The 17,976-nt window shown below is 39.5% G+C and overlaps 1 protein-coding gene across 1 annotated transcript in view; it reads right to left on the bottom strand.

The window, feature by feature from the left end:
* LOC306826098 (polypeptide N-acetylgalactosaminyltransferase 18-like) overlaps positions 1-17,976 on the bottom strand; it is a 135,166-nt gene that overhangs the window by 4,352 nt on the left and 112,838 nt on the right. The window contains exon 10 of the mRNA XM_079347206.1: positions 11,104-11,268. Within this exon, the coding sequence (XP_079203332.1) occupies positions 11,104-11,268 (165 nt within the window). The remainder of the gene's footprint in view (positions 1-11,103; positions 11,269-17,976) is intronic.

Genomic DNA, 17,976 nt, shown 5'->3' with positions numbered 1-17,976 from the left:
GTTAGGCATCCGTCACACTTGTTACCTGAATGTATTAATGTTTAAACATGTACTGTAGCATGTTCAGCACATTCACAACAATGGCACACTAAAAACACCTTTTGTTCATTCTGCTTTAAATACTTGACATCTTTAAGCATACAGTCATTATGGCTTGAACTAAAGAGAGGGAAGGGAAATAAAAGGAAATATATGAAATATTAGAAGAAAAGCTCAAACTGCTTATTACGAATCAACATAAACAGCAAAAAGAGACATGACTTTTTTAAAAATGGAGAGAGATTAAAGACCGATGCAGAGCTGGCTAAACACTGGGGCTACATGCAACTCCAGGGAGAAGGGGGTGTGGAGAGACAGCTCTCAACTAGGTTTTGAATTTGGACCATAGTATCAATTTTAAATGCAATGAGTTATATATTGCTCCCTTAAAGCCTTCAAAATCTTAGAAATAAGAAAAAAAACAAAAACTTTATGTCTTTTATAAGAGGTCACACCTTGTTATCAAAGAAAACATTGGCAACTCAGTAGATATCCTCAGCTCTTCAGAGCTTTTTGGTTTCACTCATTGCTGTGTTAATCATTTGTTAGCCTTAATGCAACAGCATATCTTACACACATACAGTATGGTAAATGGGAAATGGGCTTGAGCTTGTATAGCGCTATACACACATTCACTCACTGATGACCGAGGTTGCTATGTAGTTACACCACCAGAAGTAATTAACCATGCACATACTCATACACATACACATACACATTCATATGCCATTGCTGAAGCTGAACATGTATGATGTATTTGTTTGTATTGGTCACCTAAAAAATAAAATAACCTGTCCATGCCATCTAAAAAAAAAAGACAGAAATAACCCTTATTACAAAGACGACCAAAATGTTTAGGTTTTTGGAAGTTGTATCCATCAGTTATCAGCAGGAGTTCCCCCTGGAAAAGAGTGGAGCTGGAAACTGTTGACATCTCATCAATCAGTCACTCTCATCTGCAGAGCTTTGTATGACAGAACCTGACAGCATGTCATCTTTTGTGATAAATTTAGTTTCTAGGTCACAGTTTTTCCACTAAATCTGCTGCATGCTCTATGGATACCCTTTTCCCTTATAAGACATCTAATGTTTTATTTCATAAAGGTTTACTTATTTGAAATGACAAGGGCGTCATTAATTTAGAAGAGTAAGTCTGTGTCTGCTGGAGGAAATCTGGCCATATAAGAATAATGAGCCTTTGTAAAGAGAGATGTTTCATATACCTGCATAATGAGAAATGTTTCACTTGCTTTAATAAATAACAGGGATAAGAACTAAAGCACTATATTACTGTATGTATTCTTGAATAGATCATTCATTGTGTTAAACAATGGAGCTTCAATCCAAGACATGACAACCTGCATGCACCTTGACTGTAGGTGCTTCTTTAATTCAATGTGTTCACTGTAACTTACTCAGAAAGAAAATATAGCTAGCATCTAGCCTGTAAACATAGTGAAGCATTAAGAAGCTAATACTAAAGCTTTGAGATATTTCCCTCAGGTGATGGTGGACAGCAAATCAGAACTAAAAGGAGATCACATATTTGACTTCAGCTGAACGAAAAACATCTTTAAATAAACGCAGATGTTTATTTTGGATGTGAAAAGGTCACTATTGAATATTTTCTATCACAGTTCTTCTAATATAAGTGTATGGCAAATTAGAGAACAGCATAGAAAATAATGAAAAGCATGTGAAAACAAGAGTGTGGTCAAATAATAAATAACAACAAATGTCTTTTTCTGAAAAGATATGACAAAAGATTAAAATGTATTGTATGCTTCTACCCGGAAATTCCACTAGATTTCAGTCCAGTCCATTAAGTACCCCCGTCCGTCAATGTCTCCATGCAGACAGCACAGAGACAAAAGCATTTACCTCTGTCATTTTACAAATTTTACAATTAAAGGGCCTGATTTACTAAGATCTCAATTAAAGAGTACTAAATTGCGTGTTCACCGCAAAAGTTTGCACGTTTGGCTTGTGGGCGTTTTGCGGGTGATTTACTAAGAACATTTGCGTGAATGACGTCAGGTGCAAACCTTGTGGAGGCGGTAGTATTTCTGTCAGACTATGTTCTACTGGTTTACGTCACAGAGAGTTTGGAAGGAAAGCTGGACGACTGCAAGTGCAAAATAGGTATTAGTTAGAGGCAAATGAAGGATTTTCAAGTAATAAATCTGATTATGACAAAAGGAAAACGTGGCTTATAAGAAATCCTACACAGGGACTCTCTTTTCTTCCCTCCCTCTTTAGAATGAATTGTAATACATTGCGCAAGAACAGCAAGTCCTCCGTGGCACTGGTGCTCAGTGTGTGTGTCACTCGTGCCATCGTTGCGCACCAGAAGCTGGTCAGCGCTGTGTCTGATTGGACATAAATGCCATGGCAACAGGTACTGAAGTTGGGGGTACAAGCATGGTGATCTCTCTTCCCCATTCAAGCGTCCCACAGCGCAGCAGCAGGGGAGAAGGCTGTCGAGTGAAGAGACGAGCACGCTCTGGAGAGGTGCTCCGGAGTGCACCAGAGACACGCAACCCGAGAAAATGAAATGCCCAGTATAAAATGTAATGTTGGCGAGAAGAGGGAAATAGGAGGACATACGTGTCAATGTTGAAATTCTTTAGAATGCAGACGCTGTGAATGTTCAGTTATAGTTTAATCATGATGTTTCTTTTAAACTATTATTGAAGCAAGATAAAAATAAATGCATACCATTTATTTTTCTGTCATTTAAACATGTTAACACGTCTTTTATTGTGCCTATGTCTCCTCCTAACTGCAGCCTGCAGTGCATAACACTGGGCTCTTGGATTAGCACGTTCCTTGTGTTAAAGTGTTAAATTTAGAAAATCAACAATCACCGCAATTTTTACCTGGCTTGGTAAATCACATTGCATGAACTAACTTAACTTCTTTGCATTTTCTCCTCCCTGTATTTTGCACGCTGAGGCAGAAACGCCTCGTGTTGCATATTCATTAAGGCAAACGTACTAAATGAACAGTACGAGTTGTTTTGCTCATATGAAAGACGCAATCGTCACTGCATGCTGTTAGTAGATCAGATAGCACATTTTTTGCTGGTGGTATCAAGTTTGCACACGTTTTAATACACGCAAACGTTTAGTAAATCAGGCCCTATATGTGGTAAACGCACAAGGTCATTGCTCTAAACCGTCATAACAGAGAATTTTATTTTGAAAATAACCAGATGTTTTGATGTCTGACCTTCTGTCCCACTCGATCTTTTCTGCAGTTAATTGATGCTCCATGCTCTGGCATCCAGCAAAAATAGAAGCTTTGAGTATCTGCTGCAGAGGGCTCTGGACTACTGAGACGGAGTTGAGATACAGTGCAGCATAGCATAGCCAGTAGAAGCACACACATTGACCAGAGTAACAGAGGCTTATGGGTCAGCTGTGGCTCAGTGGTAGAGTGGGTCATCTTTTAAAGGAAAGGTTGCCGGTTTGATCCCCAGCTCGTGTAGTGTACATGTTTACATCCATGTCTCCTTGAGCACTGGTTTGTGAATATTTTACCATCATTGTGTGAAAGTGTAAGGGGTTAAAGTGACACGTGGTGTAAACGTGTTTTGAATCGTTACAAGACCAGACAGCTCGATTTATAAAAAAAGCCCATTTAACATTGAACTGCACTGCATTGCATAAAATACGCTCACCATCCACAGCATTTGCTTTCAGACACAGCATGAGCTCTGCAGCTCTGGGGTTGACATTTTCGACTTTCACTCTGCTGCTGAAGTGGGCTGCTAATGGGACAGCATAACAGAAGTGCCACATAAGAGGAGACCTCCTTGATGCCTCCTGCTGTACACAGTACAGTATAGAAGAACTTAAGAGACACTGAAGTACTCACAGTGATCTTTTTTGCCTCTGTTGCTGAACACCTGTCATCGGCTTTCTTGAAGTGTTCAACCTGAGTGACTCCAAACAAGTGTAGTTAAAAGTCTGTGCTCTACCTCTTGGCTTCCCGGAGGACGACAGCTCAGAGAGAAGCTGTGTTAGAGCAAATACAAGCACGCACACATTTTGTTCTTGTCCCCCACCATCTTACACGCACGTTTGCAAAGTCCTACACACAGGGGCAAATATTTGGCATTTGTCCAACACTGTGTCCTCAGTTCAGCAGCGAGCCCTTCCGTCATTCTACAGAGTGCAGAGTTGGACCACACTATTGATTCCCTGCTATTAAGCTGGGAACACTAGTTAATCAGTTGGTCAGACAGCCAGTCAGCCAGAAAGCCATCAGACCACCGGACAGCGCATTGGCCTGACAGTCGGACAATCTGTCAGCCAGATGCTCAAAGCCTCAGCTGTGATGTGTAAGACATTGGCAGCATTGGAGTCCTGGGGCAACCATCCCCAGTAACTTGTCCAAATGCAGCTAATACAAAAGTGTAACTCGTTGATGTTTTTATACTGACAAACAAAATATATCGATATAAAAAAGTATGTCTATAAGGGCTGTGTGATGTAGTCTTAGTGACGCCACTGAGCTTTCTGCAGCTGACTTTTGAAATCCATTGATGGTGTTCAGCATATTGCAAACCTTGTCTGAAACTGACTTTCTGTCAACTTGGTAACGACAGGCAAAAAGCTGATCTGTCCCGCCCCTTTATTATGAATAATTTTATCATTCATAAAAAGAAAAGAAAAAAGTCTCAAGGGATCAGGGTGTTCATCACTCTCTAAGTTCAGCATTAATTATGTCATTTTGTGCCTTTTGCACACCATAATAGCGTCACTATTTTCTATCAGTTAGAAAAAATAACAACCTCATTGTACTTTTAAATGTTTTCAGTTCATAAATCTCCCAGACAGCTCAGTTAGCAAGTCAAAAGTAATATGCACCTTGTGTTAAATGGAATTACAATATCACCAAAGTACTTCAATGTTTGATAGAGACAGAGAACCTGTGGATGAAACTATGTGCTATGAACTGTGGATTAAACTAAATCAAAGAAGTTAACTTGAGCGCTTGCTAAAGTGGCAACTGGCTGATGGCCAGTCAGAATTGTGGAAAACTGTGATGTAAGGAACATCCTCAGAGTGGCATGTTGTGACCATCGGTATGCCTTAGCATCACAGGGAACAATAGCGTTAATGCAAGCAAGACTTGTATGAATTGAAAAACACGACACTGCTAAGAATCACTTACATGATTTTTTAGGCTTCTTAATTGTTTTAAATTGCATGTAATTAACTCACTACATTTCTAAATAGTTTGTCACCAATAATAACATTTTTAATTGCATTTCTAAAATCCCAACATTTTGTATTTTAAAACAGTTTTTACAAAGTATTGGTTTGACAGCTTTAATGTTACATTTTTACATAACTAATGTCGTTTTCAGTCTTTTTTTATTGAAGTTCAAGTTCAAGCGCATGTTTAATATGCTTTTGGTGTTCATCAGTCTCTTAGCGTTGCTTGTGTTTTACACATACTTGAACCAGAGTTATTGTGTACTGGCTATGAGCACCGCTCAAGCACATGTGTATACAAAGAATCTCTGAGCCTGAAGGCATCCTGTGTAGACGGAATATGTTGCTGATGCAATTTAGAGAAAGTACTTTTTGTTCTGTGTATACACAGTGTTGCACTTGGCTCCTGAGACCTTGTGTATTGATTGATCTCCTTCCACCTACACATCTCCTTTATAGATGTTCTCATTGGCTTTAAAGACATGTAAGTACTCTGTGTGCTCTGTTCAGCGATTTCACACTTTTTAAACGCTTGTTTCAGATATATGAGGTTTAACCCGCTGAGAATTCAGTCCAAAGACATTGAACTTCAAAGACGAGCTTGGAAAACCAAATGACGAAAGTTTTTGGTACTTTTTAATGTTTGATCAGAGAAGGACCTTTCATACAACCAGAGGTGCTGGTAGGGGCCCCCCCAACAGCTGACAAACTTTAAACCACGCATAAGCACGAGTCTATCTCTCTATCTCTATCTCTCTCTCTCTCTATCTCTCTCTCTCTCTTTCTCTCTCTCTCTCTATCTATCTATCTATCTATCTATCTATCTATCTATCTATCTATCTATCTATCTATCTATCTATCTATCTATCTATCTATCTATCTATCTATCTATCTATCTATCTATCTGCACATCACCAATATGTAAGTTACCCACATTTAATATTAGGATGAGACAACAGCCTTTCATTAAATGTTTTCAACATTTTCCAAAAATTGTCTTCTTAGGATCAGACTGCGCTGCTTCATCCGCCATTTCCCAATCACTTTTTTGACCTCATGTCCTGTCTCCTCCTGAACGACGGGGATAGTCTCCAGCAGTGGGGAGCATGTGTGAACAAGCCTATCAGGAAGGCTTCAGGGGCCTCAAGCCTGCAGCAGTGTGAGCAGAGTGTAAAGAAAACATGAGCTGGTATTTGCAGTGCTCGCAGTTTCTTAGAAAATAGTTGCTGGACTCGGAAAAGTTATAAATGACTGATTAAATGAGTTGAACATGATCCAGCATCACGAGATGTTTTAAAAAATGTGTGCTTTAAATAACATCCACCCTGTACTGGAACCAATTTGATTAATTAAACAAAACTTGAGTCACACAGCAGTAGCTCAGTCCGTACGTACTTGGTTTAGGAACCAGAGGGTTGCCGATTCAATTCCTGATACAGACCAAAAAATCTAGAAATTGGTCGGTTAGCTGAAGAGGTGCCAGTCTACTCCCTGGGCACTGCTGAAGTGCGCTTGAGCAAGGCACCAAAACCCCCTCCTCCAACAGCGCCTATCGGGGGCTGCTCCTTCACTCTGACATCTCTCCATTAGTGCATGTCCACGAGATCCTGTTTGTGCATTTGTACTGTATCAGCCTATGTGTGTGTAGGATGATTTGTAAAAACCCAATTTCCCCATTGGGGATCAATAAACTAAATCTTTTCAGTAGAGGATTTAGCTTACAAGCCTGTAAGCCATATCAGACCACTGTGACAGCTTCATTTTTTCTTAGCTACACTTCACATCTCAGGATTGATACAGCTGCTGTTTCTCTTAATGTCTCAACTTTGATACCCTCTGCGAGCAAACCCCTCTCGCCCTGGAAGCACGCCTCCTCTTTACTCTTGTGTTTGCTCTGTTCTGATTTAAATGAACATAATTTGCAAAATAAAACGTTCATGGGCCTTCTCAAGGTAAATGGTGTCCATCAAGGGACCAACAAAAGCAGCTTATAAAGTAAAAAAAAAACTCACCTACAGTATTAAGACTATCTTCTGATGTCGGAAAAGACTCTCGGAATCTGCCACATTAAAAATTGCGACCTTCTCCTGAGCAGATTTTTGTTGGGCATTTTCTTCCTTTGTCTCTCTCTGTCTTCTCCTCTACCTCTCTTATTCTTTCTGATGATGAGCGTTCCCTCACGGTGGAGCTCAAATCAATATTGTAAAAGATAGTTATCAATAATTCACAAATACTGACTACTCACTTTACATGAAATGATGCCTGCCCTATCTTTCTCTCCTTTTCTTCGCTTCACTGATCTCCAGCTCTGCTCTATCTCCCACTCTTTCCCATTACATTTCTCTGTTCTTTCTTTCTATTCTTCCACAATGCCTTTCTATCACTCTAACTTTTTTTTTTAATGCCTGAGTCTCAACACTAGTTTTTCCCACCTGCAACTCCTCCATGTTTTTTCTTTGTGCGTCTTTCCTCATCTCTATCTGTCTCCTTCTTTGTCAGCTTCTTAGCCTATACATGCCTACACTCTTCATGACCTTCCTCAGCTATCATCTTCAATTCTTTACATATAACTTGCACACATATTTCATAAGTTAGTCAGTCAAATCAGGTAGTGTCATTTGCTTACACAAAGACTGTTTGTATTGTGATAAATCACTTTGTGTCCTCAGTTATGTGAACAATGTCTTCAATTATTTGCTTGGTTTGCCTACCCTTTGTCCAAAATGGCTAGAAAATATGTAGTTATATGTTGCTTCTCATGTTTTAGTTTATGTTGTTTTAGCCTTCTTTTTTCTTTTGCACTAATACACAAAGACAAATTCTATGTACATGTAAATGTACTTTGCAATGACTCTGAAAATGTGAAAAACGGTCTATCACAGCATTGGTTAAGCTGCGCTGTACCAGTGATGCTGTCAGTGTGTATCTGAACTTGGTTCATTTGAGTTGAAAACATTGTCAGCGGTTACTCACTTATGGATGTAGGCTTATGTCATTATGCTTTTGTACAGTATGTATTTTACTGTCTTAAATTTGCACTTGTGTCTTTTATTACTAAAGTGATGAATATCAGTAACCTGTTTATATTTCATGCTGACTCAGCACTTTGGCTGAAAAGGAAGCTGCTAACAGCATCAGCTAAGGATCACTTTTGTCTCTCCAAGGCATTCAGCTCCTCTTACATTTGACCTTATAAGCTTTTAAATGTGTTTTGTCTTTTGATGTCCTTTTAATGCCTTGCTGCAAAACTAGAAGCCCTTTGGAGACAAATAAAATTGAAGTTCAAAGTTAAAGTCCTAACTGCCCTGAAAAATGTGTTTGCACACAAATGAAAACATGTTCAATAAAATGTTATTTAGGTGGCACTCACAAGAGACAAAGTTGTCCCGTAGCGTACATAAGCACTATTGTTCCTCTCCACATTCCCCCTCAGACCCGAACTCACACAACTCGAGGACTAACCGGGCCTGAGCACAGTTAACTCTTGTACATGACGTCTAAATGCAACACATGCATGTCAGTGTGAAATCAGTGCAGCTCGAGCTGAATGCCTAAACTACCTCTTAATGTCAACTCATGTAAACACTCTTTAACAGTGTTTTTGAATGTTTCTTTTTTCCCCTTTATTTTGTTGTCTGCATACGCAACTTGTGACATCATAAGCTGGATTGTGGGAAAAAATACCAATAAAATGTTGGTTTAAGAGACTATAGAAGAGATTTTCAACACCTAAGCTGTGTCCAAATTTGCAGTCCAGAAATTTCAGTCAGGCTAGGTATGGTGCCTGGAATATTAATGGACGAAGCCTTAGTGACGTCAGCCATCTGTTAGCGCAGAGGGCTCCGGAGGCTTATTGACAAGCCACCGCAATGCTGGAAATCCTGCCTCAGCCTACCTCTCAGTCAACCTACTGACAGCATATGAGCTGTAGCTGGGGTAAGTTTGATAAACCGCTACATCCCATCCACCTGTCAATCATGTCATCTATACTCGCCTTAGATAACTATGATGCTATGATGACAATGTTTGCTATTATATCAGTGTGGTAATTTGGCATATACTGTATCAACAAGAGTAAACTGTAAAATTAGAGCTTTCAGCCGCTCTGCCTTAACGTTGACTTTCTCCCCATCTTCAAATCCAGACTCAAAATCCACCTGTTCAACATCACCAACTCACTTAAAGAATATCACTGTAACTTCCACTGTCTTACATTTCATTTATTTTATTGTATGCTGATCTTATCCATTGTCCTTTTTAATTCTTGATTGTTGTCCAGTCTCCTTGTGTGTCCTGAAAGTGTATTATTATTATTATTAATTAATAAAGCAGTTATATTAAGTGCACGAAGATTGCACCGAGGCTTGTGTGTGCCGGTCGTAAGGGTATAAACGTCATTGACCCTACATATGGGCTCACCCAAACGTCATCAGGAAAATTCAAGGTGAGACAGTTGGCTGTTTTTCGTTCACACTTTTAGGAAGTTTTCAAGAGTTGTGTCAAAATCCACTCGAGTATTTGTTCCGTAGAGATACTAATGCTTTGTTAAGTTTGCAGAGGAAAATGTGCAAGTTTGAAAGTTCTGTTTGGGATTTTTACAACTAGCAATTTTATATATCCATTACCAACTGTGCAACTTGAGCATGAATTTCCTGTTAGGTAATGAGTTTCACCCAAAAAATCTGGTTAGCGTTCAACCCTCCATATTTTCTTAAACTTTGCTCCTTCCCTTTTGAATCTTTCAGACATCCAAGACTTCCTTGATTCTTTGAAAAAGCGCTGCGGTTCATCTTAAGCCTTATTTCTCTTCTCCAACAAACTTTCCTTTTAAAAAGAAAACGGGCTTCTCATTCCAAAACCCCACAGGGATGTGCCTAATGGGTTTCATCTCTTTGACTTCTGACACAAGTTAGAGTGAGATTCTGATTTTGGCCGATGCTAATTAGAGGAAGATTCCCCGCCACAGTGCCCAGCAGCTACAGATACTGAGAAAACTGGAAAACTGAAGGATGGTGAGGTATTTATTCCCTGACGGGGACTGGACAGTGGGTCAGAGAGAGAGAGAGAGAGAGAGAGGATATGAATGATAGTACAGAAAGCCTCTTATTCAGTCTGATGTCTGGGAAAGAAACACACACACACACACACACACGCACACACACATATATGGACCACAGATTCCTGAGGCAATACAGCAGGGTCTTCCTTGTACTAGCTGCCTCCACATTTCTGTCACATTTTAAAACAACCTTAAACGTGTGAAGATTAAAAATAAGACACAGGGTTGTTAAAGGAAAATCTAAAAATTCTAGATTAGTGAAAGCTCATTATCTGAAAAAGTGCTTTCATATGCCTGTCATATCAAAAAGCAAAACAGTGATCCATGCCACTGTAACAGCCAAAAGAGGTGATTCGAGAACTCAGACATAAAGAGGTTATATGAGCATTCATTCCCCATCAATTAAATAAAAAAAAAGTGAACTCTGTTCCAGCAAACACATATCAGTAGAAAATATTTGTAACATGTTAAAACATACAAAAAAAAAATCAAAGTTTTATCTAAACCTCGGCTGTAGAGAACACATAGTGTATAATTGTGAAAAAAAAGAAAGCTATGCTTCCACACTGACTTAATGATTATTAGATCACAATGGGATGTTTTTATTTTTCTAAAATCCCTTGAAGAAGACCTTATTTCAAGACTAAATCAGCTTTTTGTGTCGTTCAGTAAATGCGATATGTTCTTTTTCCAGCTGCTGTTTTTAAACTGCCAGAGAAATAACTACCCATCTTTTGAGTGTATATTATAGTGCATCCATTTTCTCTCTGAACTATTTACCTGAGTAAAGCTCCAGGTGAGCTTCATGTGTTTGGTCGCTGCGTAGCTGCACTCCAGCAGCCTGGGTTTGCTGTTTACGTCCACCAGACACTTGTTGTCGTCATCATCGATTGTTGGACTCAGCACACCCAGGTGAAGCTGCTGAGAACTGGTGTAGTACACATTCTGTTGGGATACAAACAACAGGACTAATGAGAGAGGATTTTTAAACTTTTTTTTAAGAAAGCCTTCAAGGGCTTCCGTTTGTGCTAACAATTTAAACTTCTGAGCTGAAAATCAAAATACAGTGTGCATTGTACAATTCTGAAACTTGAAGTGTGTTTTTAGTCCTTCGCAAATTATAGAAGCAAGAAATACGCTTAAAAAAGCATGACTCTCATGGCTCTTAAAAAAGTATGTAATTTGCTTCATGAGTGAAACTATAATAATTCATAATTTTCTGAAGTCCTCAAAAGTAAAAATGTTGAGATTGTGTGCACAAGTTCTTATCTTAAATATTTAATAAAACAATGTAAATGGCTAAAGAGCACTTGCGTTTCCCTCAATTAAAAACAGGTCATAAAGATAAACTGAAACTTGTCATGGCTCGTATGCATATCTGCGGAATAGAACATTTATATTGGAGTATGAGCTGTAGTTAATGAATGAGTGCTTTAACCAAATTTGCAAATGAGTGCCAAATCAGTTAGACATTCCCCATCTGTATGGCAGGGGTCAGCGGCAGCAGCTGCCATGCTGGAAATGCTGTCTCAGCCTAACTTTCAGTCAACCTAATGACAGATAATATGAGCTGTAGCTGAGGCGGTTTTGAGATACCGTTGAAATCGGGCGCACCTTTCAATCATGTCAGCTATACACGCCTTACTATGGATAACATGTTCGACTTAACATCAAAACTGATGTGTTATTTAAAAAATCCCTCCTACAGCGTGTGCCCATGAGGAAAATTACTAATCAGACCGACTGTATTGTTTGCACCAGGCTGTGAACATGTTAATATATGTAGGTGAAGCAGTTTTTTTGGGGCGTACGTAACTTCAGGGGCTCCTGGAGCCTTAATGAACTGCAGGATTTTGCACTCCCACATCAGCTTAATTTTTTAAATCAACTATTTGGATGTTCTTGATATGAAATGCTGGTAGCTTTCTTTGCATTTCAGTGCAACAAATTTCACTTTATTGATTCATTATATGTGGACTTAGAACATAGGTCTTCTTTTTAAACTTTGAAGATTTTTATCTTCTAACTTGTGTCCCTTAATTTAATTTTTTAAAACTAAAATATAAACATTTTTATATAGTTTCGATTTAGTTAATTTAAGTGGTCAAAATTAAATATAATTAGCACACACTTCATGCCTCCCAGCATAAATCCTTGCCTCAGTTGGGCCATCCATGGAGTCAAAAACAAGAAGGAGCCGTATCGGTCTGAAGATGCTGAACCTCTGCTTATACTGAAATGAACAATGATGGATTTTACTGTTTATTAAAGCTACTCTCAATGTGAGAGGAAACCATATTCAAAGGTCTTTCAAATACTAATGTCGTTTAATGTAACAGTCAACAGACCTCTGTTAAACCAAATTACTACTGGCTCAATGGCAAAACCCAATCAAAGCACATTTTGGCACATACATTTTTTGTTCATTCTTTAAAGAATTCCCCTCTTTCTTTAGCTTTACTCACAGCAAGTATAATCATTAGCAGCAGGGAGTAGGGTACAGTAAGTAGGGTAAGTTCTGAATGCTAAGTGTATTTTTAACCACCTGCAAAATGTGCCAGGTTTCTAAATAAAATTCTCACTTTAATATTGCAAGAAGTAAACAGACAAAACGTAACTGTTCTAATTAAGAGTATAAACAGAGAAGAGGAAAAACGGAAGGAGAAGATTAATAGTGGCAAAAGATGAAGGAGTGAGACGAGAGGTCAGGGATGAGAACATAAATCCTGCCTATATATAACAGAAAGAAATGTTGCATACCTGGAAAAAACAGAAACTAAAAACAAAGAAATGGTAATGAATGCAAATGTTGGCCCAGTTTTGAAGCCTGAAAATTGTCTGCTGAGGTAAATCAAACGCACCTTAAGTAGTTTAAAAATGCAACCCATTAAGTCAGACTAGCATTTCCCTCACGGAGAGAAGCAGAAGATGACACAAAGAATCTTAGACACTAAAGCAAAGGACAAGAATGAAGGGCGACATGAAACCTTCACAAACTGGAACACAGGACAAACAGAAAGCTGGCCTGTGTCCGCCGGCTTTGTGAGCGGGCATGTTTGGAGAGGATTGTGGGAAGCTGTGAGAGGGTAATTGATGAGGATGATGAACGTATTGCAGGAAAAAAGGACTTTTCTTGATCGAAGCCATTATCACGCAGTGAACCAGTCACAGAGCCTTTAAGCTGGAGTTTAGACAGACAACACTACAGATTGATGTGTGCATGGGCTTGCATAAATGTGAAGTATGCACGCATGCTTCCCAATGAGGACTGGGTATCCCTGTGTTTGTGCATGTGAGCTAACAAGAGCTATTAAACCTGCATCTGTCAATAGATTGATTCTCAGCTCCCAACAGAGGGCTTAATGCTATCTCCTCTCTTGTCACAGCGTCTTGAAACCTCTAATACACGGATTAGCGCAGTGCTGTGTTAGACAGCTAGCAATCTCTCCTGATAGATGTACACATTTACAAGCACGGACAGAAGAAAGCCAAACAGCTTTAAGGATTTTGAACCCTTTATGTTAGCCTTTAAAATATGACATTTACATCTGAGTTGAATCTTTGAGAATTGAAAGAAAAAAAAGAAGCTTGCTGATAAGTGATCAAATCTGATCAAGTTCTTTATGATGTTATGAAGATGTTTACTGTCAGCTTAAAGAAAGAAACCTTTCCAGAGGGATGGCCAGGGGTGGCATGGCCCCCCTTAAAGGCCCAAAAGATCTGATAGGAGGGAATGAGTTAAATTGCAAGCAAAGTCCTGTATAGTCATACTTAAAATAAACTAACTAGCAATGCTTCGGTACAATAATTATTTTTCATGTGCGCGCATACAATCTTCATGCCACCTCTTCGCATGTCATTGTGCCCGTTTGACCACCCCTGTCAAAAGACTCTGGTGACGCTCCTGCATACATACATACTATTTATCCCCATGGGGCAATTAGCGCACAAAGCATTCGACCACAGGAGCAGCGAACTGCATACACCCTGACAGGGCAGGGGGAGCAATTCAGGGTTAAGTGTCTTGCCCAAGGACCCTCAACCTTCCGGTTGAGAGACAATGACTCTACCCACTGAGCCACAGCCGCCACTATACTTAACTATACTTAATGTTGCATGTCAGAGGAGCACAGTTGAACCACCAGCTTTTATTAAGACGATCATTTCCATTTTCTCATTTCCAAGGTTGCCAGAGTCATTCATTACAATTTCTTAATTAAAAACCAAAATGTTTTGTCATTCATAAAGCCTTTAAAGAATGATCCACACTAAGCAAGCATGAATATGTTTAGAAATTGGTACAGTCCTCCCCTTATATGTTAACATTCCATTTTGCTCAAGGGAAGTAGCGACTTAAAAATGTTTGCATTTGAAAGGTAAAGATAAGACCAGAAAAGAGAAATTCTTACCATGAAAAACAAGGGTGTTACTTTTTCAATGGTTGAAAATGTTGTTAACCAATGATGCAACAAATATAGTTGGTCAAAGTGGCAAGTTAAAGATATTGAAAGATTTTATTTTCTTGTGCGCCTCAAATTACCAAAAGTGTAATTAAATGGATTCATGGCTCCTACATTTGTATCTAGATTCCTGCAAAGTCCATGTGCTTATATTCTTTAAGCAGAACACGGCTTATTAAGACATTTAGCCTTATTGTTGTGCTCACCAACTGTGATAAGGTTCATATAAAAAAGACTTAATGGTTGACACTCGTGTCCTGTATATGTAAAAATAGAGTGGGTTTTGTATGACCTACACATAAAAGACACCAGTGTTAATCCAATAACGTCAACATGTTTCAAAATGTAGGATTCCCTTTGAATGGTCCTCCAACAAGGCCCGCCCATAAAGGGGGATAAAAGTGGAAAGCTTTCTGGAGCCCAGTTGCATCAGGAGGAATTACAGAGCTTAGTAAACACATGGTCAATCCAACTTGAAGTAACAAGGACCACATTTTATTTTACAGCCAATTATTACTCGGTTTGCTTCAGAGTGTGAGGCAACTGAGATAAGGATCTGCACCTCTAAATCTGAGGCCATGGTTCTTAACCGGAAAAAGGTTGCTTGCCCTCTCCGGGTCGGTGGGGAGTCCTTGCCCCAGGTGGAGTTTAAGTATCTCAGGGTCTTGTTCACGAGTGGAAGTAGGATGGAGTGTGAGGTCAACAGACGGATTGGTGCAGCGTCCGTGGTTATGCGATTGCTGTATTGGTCCGTCTTGGTGAAGAAGGGGCTAAGCCTAAAGGCAATGCTCTTGACTTACCGGTCGATCCCTATCCTACCCTCACCTATGGTCATCAGCTTTGGGTCATGACCGAAAGAACGCGGATACAAGCGGCTGAAATGGGTTCCCTCCGTAGGGTGGCTGGGCGCACCCTTAGAGATAGGGTGAGGAGCTCAGCCACCAGAAAGGAGCTCGGAGAAGAGCCGTTACTCCTCCACATCGAGAGGAGTCAGCTGAGGTGGCTCGGCTCTAGCCCTGGACGCCTTCTGCTAATGTTAGCTAGCGCTGTTGTGTGTTGTTAAGGCTAGTGCTAACACTACTGATTCAATGTGCCTATACGTTGATTTAATAATTTCCTGGGCAGACCTGTCCTCCAAAGATAATGAATGATAATGAAACAATCAACCCCTAACTGTAATGAGATGCAACAGACGAATCACTCGTTGTCTTGCAACATGAATGTCTTTCCTTCAGCACACAATCAACTACCAGCTCTTTCTGTGGATCTTGGTGAGCTTATTACAGACAGCAAGGGATGTTGTCTGACAAGCTAATCACCAGTGTTTCCCTCAACCATCTGCTCTGGTGGCGAGAGGACAACACCAACATGCATGCACACACACACACACCCACTCAGCGCACCCAACAGCTGCAAAGTTGTCCCCATGCATAATGAAGAGGTTCATCTGGATGAGTGGAGGAGGAGAGTTTAGGAGATCGAGCAGACAATGAGGTTTCACTCCAGAAAAGCTGTAATTTATGGATGCAGATAACACACAGAGTAAAAAAAAAACCATCTTGGTCTTTTGTTTATACAGCTTACACAATCATAGAGGAAAAGAGAGAGAGCGCTTAATGAGGGGTGTCACACACTGATCAGATTGGTGAAAGGCCTGCAGACGTAATGAATTTCAGTAAAGTGACAGCTTTTGTAATATCTCCTTAATATAACCGCTGTCTTTGTTTCTGACAGAGTCACTTGTTTTCTAGTCTGTTAGCTTGAAGCCCCACAGGATGGTTGCGAATACATTTCAAAATAGAAAAGGACAAACACCTATCTTACAGATCAGTTTAAAGGTTAAAGATTGAGAAAGTCCAGTAATTGGATTCTTCTGTCAGACACACAGTATGTGTCAAAAGGTTTTAAAGTTTGGGTAATTGGTTTCTGTTTTCTTTGTTTAATATCCCCCTCCCTGATGAAATAACCATTTGAATTCATTAATACTCAGCCAACTTTCCCCAGAATCCTAAATCAATGTCCTGCTTATGTCTCTGTAAAGTAGGAAAAGTCAGTGTTGGAGAAAAGCCTTTCCTTCTCCCAAGTGGCAAGGTTGTGTTATACTTGATGTTTCATTAACCTTGTTCTGCTGCTTGATTTTGCTTTATAAAAGCCTGGCTGTTTTTCCCTGACTCTTATAAACATCACCATTCTGCTACAAGATTTCCTGCAGCTTGTTCACTTTTACATTAGCTTATACTTACAACTTTAATATCCTCATTTTAAAGCATCAACAGCCCTGCTCCTTCTTTTGGAGGGGACACACATTTGCTACATTTATTCCTTAGTTTTAATCTTTTAGAGAATATATAAAGACATGTCTTGATTTTTAGATTAAGTCTTAAAAAGCCTGGATGATTAAGCAAAGACTGGTCAGAGTGTCCCCACTTTGTAAGAGTCTAAAAGGTCCTCACAGAGTTAGCAACCTGAGATTCACACACACACATACACAATCATGAATGCAGCCCTGGTAAATAGCCTCAAAGGTCTAATTTTCAGACTATATTGATTCAGCCACAAACCAATCTTCTTAGCAAGGCTGTACCAATATTGAGGCATGGATCAGATTTCTATTACCTCCTTAGCTTCCAATGCAATTTCTCACCATTTTGTAAAGTCACCCACAGCATTATATTGGCCTGAAATTAGCCCCTCATACAACAGACTCATTCATTTTAGAAAATTACTAAATGTGATGTAGAGGCAGGTTTCTGTCTTCAAACAATGAAGAGAGTGCGCAGTCAGAAATAATGCTGTGCTGGACTAGAGCAATAACTTAACAACTCTGGAGAAACGTTAAAAGTTATTCATAAAAGCTGTAAATGTTGCCTTTATAGGGTGATATAGCCATACGGGAGTATTTTAAGTGTTTTAACAAAGAATAACAGCAAGAAAAAACAGTGAAAACAATAACGAAGAAATAATATAAGAGAAGGAGGATGAAAACAGATTTTGTTGGCGGTTGAAGGAGATGTTGAAAAGGTGAGTTCAAAGGGATTTTGTTGTCGGTGGAGAGTGTTGGGGAGTCATTGTTGCTCCTCGATCTTGATAGTCGCACTGTAATCACTGCCGTCACATGGGATAGGGATCTTTACTGCTGCTCATAAAGGCTTTAACATGTCATATCCAATCAGATGAGGTCTGAGATCTCACA

This window comes from Symphodus melops, assembly GCF_947650265.1.
Source record: "Symphodus melops genome assembly, chromosome: 6".
NCBI lineage: Eukaryota > Metazoa > Chordata > Actinopteri > Labriformes > Labridae > Symphodus > Symphodus melops.
Note: the sequence above shows the minus strand (reverse complement) of the source record. Positions and strands in the feature narration are given on the sequence as shown.